A 10422-nucleotide genomic window follows, 5' to 3' on the forward strand; every position below is an offset into this window, starting at 1 on the left:
ACATATAGATTATGTCCTTGAATTCTTGGCCAATGAGCTGATCAGCGCGTATTTATAGCGCGATTACAAACTGGATGTGATATTTGTAGGTGCAAGCGGTAGGGAAGATAATTTTTGGCAAATTATCTACAAAATGCTTGTCGTCAAAAATGCATTGACTCGCGGGAGAACTATTGGGTCCTACTGAGATGGAATGACAGTTTAATGGGTCACTCTGTCAACTAAGAACAAGAACTATTGGGTCCTACTGAGAAGGAATGATATTTTAAAGAGACACCCCCTGTCAACTAAGGACGAGAACTATTGGGTCCTGCTGAGATGGAATGATAGTTTAATGGGTCACTCAGTCAACTAAGAACAAGAACTATTGGGTCCTACTGAGATGGAATGACAGTTTAAAGAGACACCCTCAGTCAACTAACACCAAGACATTTCCGGATATTTTGCTTTCTATTTTAAGGGATGTTTCATACCAGGTTATGTTTTATGTATGACATCAACTCAAAGTTGGTCCGTTATAAACTAATACAGTTTGCGTGGAAATATTTGACTTCTTAGCGTGACAAATCCATCCCCTGTAGAGATGAATACCTCGACTGACGTACGCCCATGTACCATTCCACAAGCATTGAGGTCAGTCCGTAACAGGTTTCTTTTTAGGTAATTTAGTATCTTAATGGGGAGAGTGAGACTGAAGTCTAATGGCACTGTATTTAGCTAACCCATCCAATCTATAGGTATAACTATATATATGGCTGATACCACGCCCTGATCGATCATAAAGTTTTATCTCGGAGTCATGCAGTAAAGATATCCGTGTTGAATGGATGAATATTTGACCATTAAAGTCATTCAACAAATGTGCAATGTATTCGATATTTCATAATCATTTTCACGCTAGAAACATTAATGGCTTGCAACTTTCGTTGTCACACCATTCCAGTACATTTCGTACATTCATTTATCCTGTTGTTTTTACATGGTGTACTTTAGTACGAACGATATATGTATTTTAAGGTAGATCGTTATTTGACGTAGCATACAAATCAAAAACGTCGTTTTCAGGTATTAACGACTAGATGCGTGTACTACATGATTGTTACCAGCATTAGATATTAATACTACTTTACTGTATTCCTTTATGCTTAAAATATTCTCTTTCTTTTATCCTACTTAACTTGTTTCATATTTTTCATATCCTTTTGTGGTCGAACGACTTGCGCATCTCATCAGTTTGATATACTGATTACATATTTTCTAAATCTATTGTATAGAGGGGCCTAGAAGTGCCTGATAGTGTATATCACCTCATTGACCCGATAGGATATCCATCTTGAGATATTAAACGACAAATGCGCCAGCTAAAACGAGATAACCTCAAAGGTTAATTAATTCTGTCAGTGTGGTCTTCCACTCCTTTTATGGAATCCCGACGAAATTATTGGAAATTATGAAACATTAACTTTCCCGAATGAGGTGGCTAGGGAGGGGGGCTGTCGTAGGGTAATACGTAGTGTTATATATATATATTTGCTATATGATGTTCTAGGGAGGGGTAGGGTAATATGTAGTGTTTTATATATTAGCTCTAGGGTGGGGTAGGGTAATATGTAGTGTTTTATGTATTAGCTCTAAGGTGGGGTAGGGTAATATGTAGTGTTTTATATATTAGCTCTAGGGTGGGGTAGGGTAATATGTAGTGTTTTATATATTAGCTCTAGAGAGGGGTAGGGTAATATGTAGTGTTTTATATATTAGCTCTGGGGGGGGGGGTAGGGTAATATGTAGTATATGATCCTTTTCGGTCTAGGCGCGTAGGGATGATCCGATCAACGACAACGTTTAGTCAAAGGACTGCATATCTGTGTCTGTGTGTGTGTGTGTGTGTAGTTATATGATTAGTGATTAACATTTAAAGGAAAATAAGATAAAATAATAGAGTTAGTGTCTACTACCATGTATTATGCTAACTATTTTGTCACATGATTACAAATCGTGAGTTCTGGTTGGCTGAGCTGCAACTAATTTGTTTATGCTAAACCAAGTCAGTCGGTTCAAATGTCCATGTATTAATTTGCTCCATGTGGGTTATTGGCTCTTGATATCAACCCACGTCACTGGAGAATACGGAAAGGCTAGCAATTGTCCCTTCCATGAATTATACTTTCGAAGTCTTTTTATATACAAACTAAATGTTGAATAATAAGAACCTACAAAGTGGTATGCATGGGCACAAATCAGCTGCTCCGTCAATCCAATGATATCCAGTAAATTAGCATTACTTTTGTTACTGTGTGGGGTTAGTTCTTCCATGAAATCTTTAGCAAACATCAAATCATAACCAGCTTTTCTGAAAGGAGTAAACCATGTCAGATTCTTTTCATCAGTTGCAACATAAAGTTTCGAAGTGATATTTAAGGCACCGCGCTTGTTTAGCAAATTAAGCCAGTTATCTGGTGAGATATGTTGGCTGGTCGGGTGGTCGGTGCGGCGAACGTGCATAGCATTAAAGGGAAATCCTATTTGACTTTGGATGTTTCTTAAGCGTTTCCAAATTGGAGATGCAAATGTAATAAATTTTATTAACCATTTGTGCGCGTCTAGTGTTCTCTTTTTATCAAGAAAAAGCATTTGACGAAAAAACATTGATCCTTCCTCAAAGTAGATAATATTTTCAGTGCGCTGCGACAACTCATCCAAGATTCCCCAAAAAGGGGTATTGTTAGCATTAGATGAATACAGTGCCATGTCAGCCTTACAACTTCTACGGTATGTAGGTATAGTCTTAAGTTTATGCAACTGCATATCGTTTGCTCGTTGCTTCAGCGCATTCCATGCTTTTATATTTCGGTTTGATGGTAAAGAATCCACCCACAATCCTTGAAATCCATTATGACACACTCGATACCAAGACAAATGCTGATTATCCTGAATAAATGTTGTGTGATTGGTGAAAATTTCTTTGACTGGTAAAAGTTTTGACAACCGACTGAGATCTATCACCTTAGACAGCGGTAATAGTCTTTTGGATGATACTCTGTTGTATACTTGGTGGCCTAAATCGAAAAGATAAAACTTTTTCAAACGTACTATCTCTTGATGGGGTGCCATTGGATGAACGATGAGTGTTCTATTTAGAAGCTTAGCCATGATAACGGCATTTTCAAAGGCAATTCTTTGGTTGTTCCAGCCACCCCCAGGAGGTTGGTAAGTAAAATATTTGCTGCTCTGAATTCGTTCACTATTACAAACACGCTTTCCTTTCACATATATTTTATACTTGCTACTATTACTGCAAATGCCCCTAGAGGACTGCAACTGTGTTCTTGGCAGTTTGTGTGCTGTCAGAACAATAATTACCAAAGCAACTAAAGCCAAGCGAATAAACTGAGATTTTCTAATTCTTCTATTCAGCTTCACTCTTTTCCATGAACATTCAGGCATTAGGTCAAACCAAGTGAGTGACAGTCTTCTCTTGTTAAAGTGTCCACTAACGAAGGCGTCGCTGTGACTTTGTTGCAAAGCTAGACTGTTTGGTCTCTTTGGTGACAAGCGGCTCATGACGATGGAACAACGTTTATGCCGTCGTAACGGGTCAGTAAAATAGCTGTACTTGGACTTAAGAAACCAGAACTAGTTAACCGTACAACCGTCAATGAGACTAGTTTTTTAGATTAGCGGCAATAAAATAAATCCCATACTATAAAAACTAAAAGAAATAGGATGTTGTTTTTGGTCTTATCATTTGTTGGAGTTGATCACCTGTAATAAGACTGTAACCATTCAGCCATTTGGCCAAACAATAAACACCATGTTAAAGGCCATCGCTTCGGTGCACAACTGACAACGCGACTGCAAGGACATCAGTTCACTTCAGAGCAAAAAACGGCTGACTCAAGAAAATATCATCAGAAAAAAGAAAACGGAGTTAATAAAACGAAAACTTAAATACGTTTGTAATATAACCCACCTAACCCTAACCCTAAAGTGGATTGGTGTTGTATCGTGATCGTTACTACAGGGTTATTGTCGCCTACCAGTGGTCACCCGTCAGAAGCGACAAGGGTAGATGATTACGTCATTATTGCAGCTAAACGTGATGATCCCTCTCGGTTGCACCCAGAACTGTTGCATGATCTCATGTCGTTGAACATGCAGGCGGTAGAAAGGAAATGGTCTTTTGTGCTTCCCTTAATCTTTGCTTTGCCTTGTTCGTTCTGTTCTTCACCATCATAATAACGTTGGGGTGCTGTTCGTGTTGGTTTGATTATTATTCTATGGCCGTAGGACGAGACAAAAGTAAAGATAAAGATACATGGTAAGCCCTTTAGATACTAAACTCGTTGCTAATGCAATGGTAATTCTTCTTCTATCAATGGAGCTGATATTGTTTTTTTTTGTTATTACTTTCTAGTCAAGTTAAAATAGAGGATAGTACGAACGAACGAGCCTTAAAGTGAACTATACTACCTGAGGGTTATACAGGCATTCAACAGGTAATGTTTACGATTCAAAAGCGAATTTAAGAGGATAAATGAAGTGACAATTCGAAAGTCTTTTGTGTGTGCTTCCTAATCTCAACTGCAAACCCAGCATCAGCTATTGAATTCTTTTTGTAAAACTCGCGATTATTAGAGCCAATATAGCCAAGAACTAATGGCTTGTACTACATGTACAGTATATACTAATAGTAGCTGTTTACTAACCAATAAACGACGTTATCCAGATCACCGTCTCTCATTACGTTTTTGACTTTTGGAAGGGATTTTATTCGTGAACCTCGCAGTTCAACTTTGAATTCGATTTCTTTTTTCTGGCTTAAAAAACCGTAGTCAAATGAATTAAGCCAATAATGATAAAGGGCACAGAATAGTGACAGGATTTCGTCATCTCTGCATCAAGGAATACACGGTCCACTAGACCCCTTACCTTTACCACCAGGTTGTTTAGAAATGACCACCTGAAAAAGGATTTAGTATTCATGCTACAAGAAATTTGTCCACAAGCGACTAAACGAAAAGTAAAACTCTAAAAAACATCACTCGATATGAACAACACAGGTTTGATACGCATTTTTTTGAAGTTGCCAAAAAATCATTCAATCCCTGCTTTTCTTTTATCGCAGTGAACAGCAAAAGGTGTAATTCGAATTTTAAGTTTGCGATGGAAGAACAAAAAGGTGGATTAGTCATTTGTCAGAGACTCATCGGTAAATCCATGCGTGTCTCTTAGATACCTGTCTCCTGGTGTTATACAAGAACTACAAATTACTAGATAAATGTTAAATTTAGTATTTGGGTTTTAAGAAAATCTCTTAGATAGACTTATGAAACCTAGATTGAATTACGTGAGGTTAGAATCCATAAGTCACCATTGCTATGTGAAGAGAACAGACCAGAATAGCTCGCTCGGCTGTCTCTAATTAGTTAGCACCGTTGATTTAATATCATAACATTATTTGATTTCAGATCTGCTAAAGTGCCAACGAAGGATTTTAACAAAGAAACCGATTGATAGTCCGAAGCTGTTTGTCATATTGGTTTTTGTCACGTGGGTGATGCCTTGTGCACAGGCCACTCATCACTGGATACCTCGTCAACATGAAATGGGTCATAATGTACGCGTGGGGATGCCTCATGCCTTCAGGCAGCAGGAGTTTTCACAGAAAATGCGCTTTGAAGTATTTTACGATGAAAGCATGAAAGACCTTAGCCATTCGAAACGTCTACTTGTTAGGAACAAGTTGATACCAGAAGCAGTAGCTTACTTTCACAACACGCTAAGTGTACGACCAAGCAAATCAAATATTACTCTTCAGCGAACTTGTAAAAACAATGCGTATTATCTGAAAGACACTAGTGGAGATAAAAATGGCGATGTACAGTTCTGTAAACTTGAATGCATCCCAACAAAATGTGGTCCTGTGGCTGCTCCCAAGCAGCATCTCGATCAGTGTCGAATATGTGATACTAGAGGAGTGGAATGTTTGACGATGCCAGGAATGGAATGGAAGGATGGACCAGGAGTGAATAAAGACTTTATTTTATACGTATCATCCATACAGACCTCACACTGCTATTCTGCCAATGCAGTCGCATATGCATCTTATTGTCAACAGGAACAAGTACTAGATCGACCTGTAGCTGGGTTCGTGAACCTTTGTCCAAACAGGCTTGAGACAGGCACAGTGCATTACTCCAGCCTAGTGTCTACAGTTAAGCACGAGATTTATCATGCTCTGGGATTTAGCGCTGGTTTGTATGCATTTTATAGGAAAAGAGACGGATCTCCGTATACAGCAAGGGAGAAAAATGGTCTTCCTTCTTACAATAAGAAATACAACCTTTACCAATGGAGTCCAAGTGTCGTGAGGAAAATAGAGCGAAAGAAATGGGCAGTGCGTCATGGGTATGTCACACACACAGTCCACATGATAGTCACGCCACGTGTTAAAGAAAATGTAAGAAATCATTTTAATTGTAAAAGCCTGGAAGGAGCTGAAATAGAAAATCAGGGAGGACTGGGAACAGAATTTACGCACTGGGAAAAAAGACTCTTTGAGAACGAGGCTATGACGGGCACTTATACACAAAACCCTGTGTTTTCTCGGTTAACACTGGCGCTAATGGAAGATACAGGTTGGTATAAAGCAAACTATAGCATGGCGGATACTCTTGATTGGGGTAAAAACCTTGGTTGTACGTTTGCTAAATCAAGCTGTAAGACATGGATGGAGCAAAATATGGAAGATATGAGTTTAGCTCAACCTTTCTGTTTTACTATTAAACAGGAACCACTACGCATGCGTTGCACGCACAGCAAAATGTCCGTAGCTTTGTGCAATCTTCGTCAATATGATAAAGTACTGCCAGACGAATATCAGTATTTTAACTTTCTTCCTGACACAAAAGGAAAACACCTTGGGACGTTGGTAGGTGACACCGCGTATTATGGTGGAGCAGTAGCCTTGGCTGATTACTGTCCTTATTATCAGAAATTTACACTAAGCGATAAGGGCGGTAAGAAGCGCGAAACCACATGTACGGTAACAGATAACGCACCAGCGTCTATGGACAATTTTGCCCTTGAGTCTTATGGGACCAATTCCAGATGTTTTGAGCAGGGAAGGCAGTGGACTGGTAAGAAAGGACTGCTAACGAGGACCATGCTTGACTGGGGCAGTGGTTGCTACAGATATTATTGTGACGATGGCATTAAAGTTCACATAGGTAATAAGGTATATTCTTGTTTTCAAGAAGGTCAGCATATTGAGGTAAATGGGGTGCTTGGTGAATGGGCCATCAATGGCTCGTTAATTTGTCCATCGTGTCGGCAATTTTGTGGCGACTCCACAGGATGTCCAATGGAAATTGTTGACGATAACACAGAAGATGGATTAGAAAAAGACAAGAAAAGCTTGGCAACCAATACACAACATGCTCCTCGGCATTGGAAAAACATTGTTTTGAGATCAATGTTGAGTGTTTTAGTTTCAATCTATGTACTTTGAAACTTGTTTTATAAGATAACGAAGGCAACGCGAACCACGGCCGAAAGGACTAGCTTGTTTTTACTAACCTTTAAGAGGGAATTGTAAAGAAATAATTTGAAATAAAATAAAATCTCACACTATACTACTTTCTTGAAGAAATCAATCAGACAGACAGACAGAAATGCAAACATACCAACAATAGTTTAAGGGGAAAAATAGAAAAAGGCAGAAAAACGAAAAACAAAAAAACATAATCAAAGCCAGATTACAATGCTAGACTAAAGGTAGCTTTGGTTTAAGTAGTTTCTTATACATAGTTACGTAGATATTGAGGTTTTCATTTGCAAATGTAACTGTCATTTAGAAAAAACTCTTTCTCTCTCTGCATTGCAAAACCACATAGAGAATAGGGGACAAGTTGGGGGCCATATCGTGCAAATCAAGAATACCGTCTATCACATTCGTTTAAGGCTGATCTACAGGTTCTTTGCCTTAGACGGCTTTGCATTGTTCTGCATAACTTACACATGAAAATTACTAGTCCATTGTGAGCTATTGTCCTTTCTGGCATGCTTTTCCTCGCTGTTATTCTTTTGTTTCTATTTATAGTATGGAGGACCCATTTAACACTGATCAGGCTAGTAAGCAAGCCATCTTGTACGTGTGCCTCATGAACACGTGCCCTCTGTATCATATAGGAGTCTTGGGGTCCTTCAAAGTACCTAGCATGCTTGGATATCAATTCTCCTAATAACTTCTGAACGTCGTATCTTAGGTTTTCACTTACACCTTGTGGAACAAGATCTGTGATAGAATATAACTCATACCCCTTGTCTTTCAACATACTAAGTTCTTTCTTATTCTTAAACTCTGAGATGACGTATAACCTGTTCGTGATGTTTTGAAATGATTTTTTCTCCATTTCTTTCAAACGGAACCGAATTATATTGTCTAAAATTTGATCACTTTGATTATCAGTGAGTTTGATAGCGTTATAAGGCTTCTTTATATTATGTACTATAGCGCTAATTTTTTCTTGTACATAACTTGAAAACTGAATGTATTTCATGATCCACATCTGGGCCTGCGCAGTGCGTTTCTTAGATAAGAAACGTAATTCTCTGGCAGCGATTGATCCACCGCGAAAGTAAATAACGTCTTTTTGGACGGCGGCCAGTTCTGTTAAGATACCGCGCAACACTGGGACAGTGTTTTCCATATTATGGTCTATCATTTCTATTTCTTCCTCACAAACAGGTTCAACGCCGCTGAAATACGATTTCACTGGTACGAATTCTTGGGCTTCTAGAATTTTCCATGCAAACGTGTTTTTGGGCGAAGGAATAAAATCAACCCAAAATCCCAAATTATCTTTGTGACACACGTCATGCCAAGAGAAATTCATATATTCTTGAAGGAATTCCATATATGTAGACTGAATTGGTTTGACGCGCAGCAATCGATTGAGCAGTCGTATATTGATGACCGCAGAGATAGGCACCGTAAACTTCAATGTCATTAACTTGTATACCTCTGAATCACTTTTTAACTGTACTCGGACAAGTGACCTCAGTCGCTTACCTACAAGTTCGCTTACCAGTGGTTGCGCAAGAAGCGTTCGATTAAGTAGTGTGGCAATGATGACGGCATTTTGAAAAGCAAGGAGCTGATCACTCCAGCTACCAATTGGTGGTTCATAGGAAAGAAATTTGTCGTGTTGCGGAGCTTGTCGGTTAAAGTGAAATCCATCATCGCTCACGTCCAATGGCTGTGGACTAACTATATGTTTGTTTTTCTCAATTATCTTCCTGTAGAGAGGAAATAACTTTGTTGGGCGGTAAAGCAAGGTAAATGACACTATTCCAAAAACTGTGATTATAAAACAGTCAAACGCTCTTTTGATCGAAGTTAATGTCACATGCATTTAGACAGTCTTTTGAGACTTTTTCAATCTCGTAATATCACTAGGGGAGCGAAAAACCAACAGTGATAGATGTGTCATGGAAGTTTAATTACTTCAACTGTTACCAGAATCTGATTGGTCGGATTATATACCTGTTACGTAAACCAATCAAACGCTCCAAAGCACCGTATTCGTTTAACACGGTAACAATCAGTGATAGAGAAACAGAAAAACCCCAGATAGATGGCTAGAAAGTACATATTTTTATTGGGTTCATCTTTGTCCATGGAAGTGCACATCAACGCTTCTGGTAAATCAGCATTCTTCCATGTTAGAAATCTGTGTAGAATACGTAGATATTTGTCTACCGTGTCTACTGAAACGGTTAGTGCATGCGTTTATTACATCTTTAGAACCGATTTCTGCAGCGTTAAAATTAACTCTGATTACTGCTGTCCTTTATGTCGCACCAGACTATTTAATCCAAAAGTTGCAAAGCGTACAAAACTCCTCCGTCGGCAAGACTGATTAGCTTAACTTATCACTCCTGTGCTCAAAGAACTTCACTGGTTACCGGTAAAAGTCAGAATTGAGTATAAGTTGATTTATTATATAGCTAGGATAGTACGCGCGCGCTGATTGATAAAAACTGTGCTTCATTAGCGAACGGAGAACAGAGCTGACGCTATCCGCGCGCGCAATTACTGCTAGATCCCGCGGCCGTCTTTCTTTTTGCGTTAATGAATTCAATATCGAAAAAAAGTGGCTAAGTAATAAAACGAATAAAACAGATTTTTCCATGCTCCATTCAGTAATGGAAAGGCACTAGTGCAGTTTTCGTATGACTGTACAAAGCTCAGTGCCGTGTCGTGACGGTGATGTTTTCTATAATTTTGATTGGCTGATTTTTTTCTCGCGCAATGTGATTGGTCTGAAAGTGCCGTGACTTTCGCGTGACCGTGTCCGCGCCGTGTTTATGCCGTGGTCTGGCGTATCCCTAGCCGTGTCAAGAACGTGTTCGTGCCGT

General features: G+C 39.0%; 3 protein-coding genes across 3 annotated transcripts; 1 reads left to right on the top strand and 2 right to left on the bottom strand.

The window, feature by feature from the left end:
• Positions 1-314: 314 nt before the first annotated feature.
• LOC116293070 (uncharacterized) lies at positions 315-4004 on the bottom strand. Its single transcript, XM_089030783.1, has one exon. It carries the CDS (start codon positions 3559-3561, stop codon positions 2089-2091), a length of 1473 nt encoding a protein of 490 aa, XP_088886909.1. The 5' UTR covers positions 3562-4004; the 3' UTR covers positions 315-2088.
• A 176-nt stretch (positions 4005-4180) lies between these two features.
• Positions 4181-7637, top strand: LOC116293079 (leishmanolysin-like peptidase). Its single transcript, XM_031700474.2, has 3 exons — positions 4181-4318; positions 4415-4496; positions 5469-7637. Exon 3 carries the CDS (start codon positions 5558-5560, stop codon positions 7508-7510), a length of 1953 nt encoding a protein of 650 aa, XP_031556334.1. The 5' UTR covers positions 4181-4318; positions 4415-4496; positions 5469-5557; the 3' UTR covers positions 7511-7637.
• A 95-nt stretch (positions 7638-7732) lies between these two features.
• Positions 7733-9416, bottom strand: LOC116293048 (uncharacterized). The gene has a single exon (XM_031700439.2). It carries the CDS (start codon positions 9414-9416, stop codon positions 7932-7934), a length of 1485 nt encoding a protein of 494 aa, XP_031556299.1. The 3' UTR covers positions 7733-7931.
• Between the last annotated feature and the right edge of the window lie 1006 nt (positions 9417-10422).

The sequence above is a fragment of the Actinia tenebrosa genome, unplaced genomic scaffold (assembly GCF_029948245.1).
Source record: "Actinia tenebrosa isolate PJP-AT-01 unplaced genomic scaffold, QUT_ActTen_1.0 PGA_scaffold15__27_contigs__length_11533743, whole genome shotgun sequence".
Taxonomy (NCBI): domain Eukaryota; kingdom Metazoa; phylum Cnidaria; class Anthozoa; order Actiniaria; family Actiniidae; genus Actinia; species Actinia tenebrosa.

Coding starts and splice junctions, on each gene's coding strand:
- LOC116293070 (XM_089030783.1), bottom strand. CDS start 3,561: ATGAGCCGCTTGTCACCAAAGAGACCAAACAGTCTAGCTTTGCAACAA.
- LOC116293079 (XM_031700474.2), top strand. CDS start 5,558: ATGCCTTGTGCACAGGCCACTCATCACTGGATACCTCGTCAACATGAA.
- LOC116293048 (XM_031700439.2), bottom strand. CDS start 9,416: ATGCATGTGACATTAACTTCGATCAAAAGAGCGTTTGACTGTTTTATA.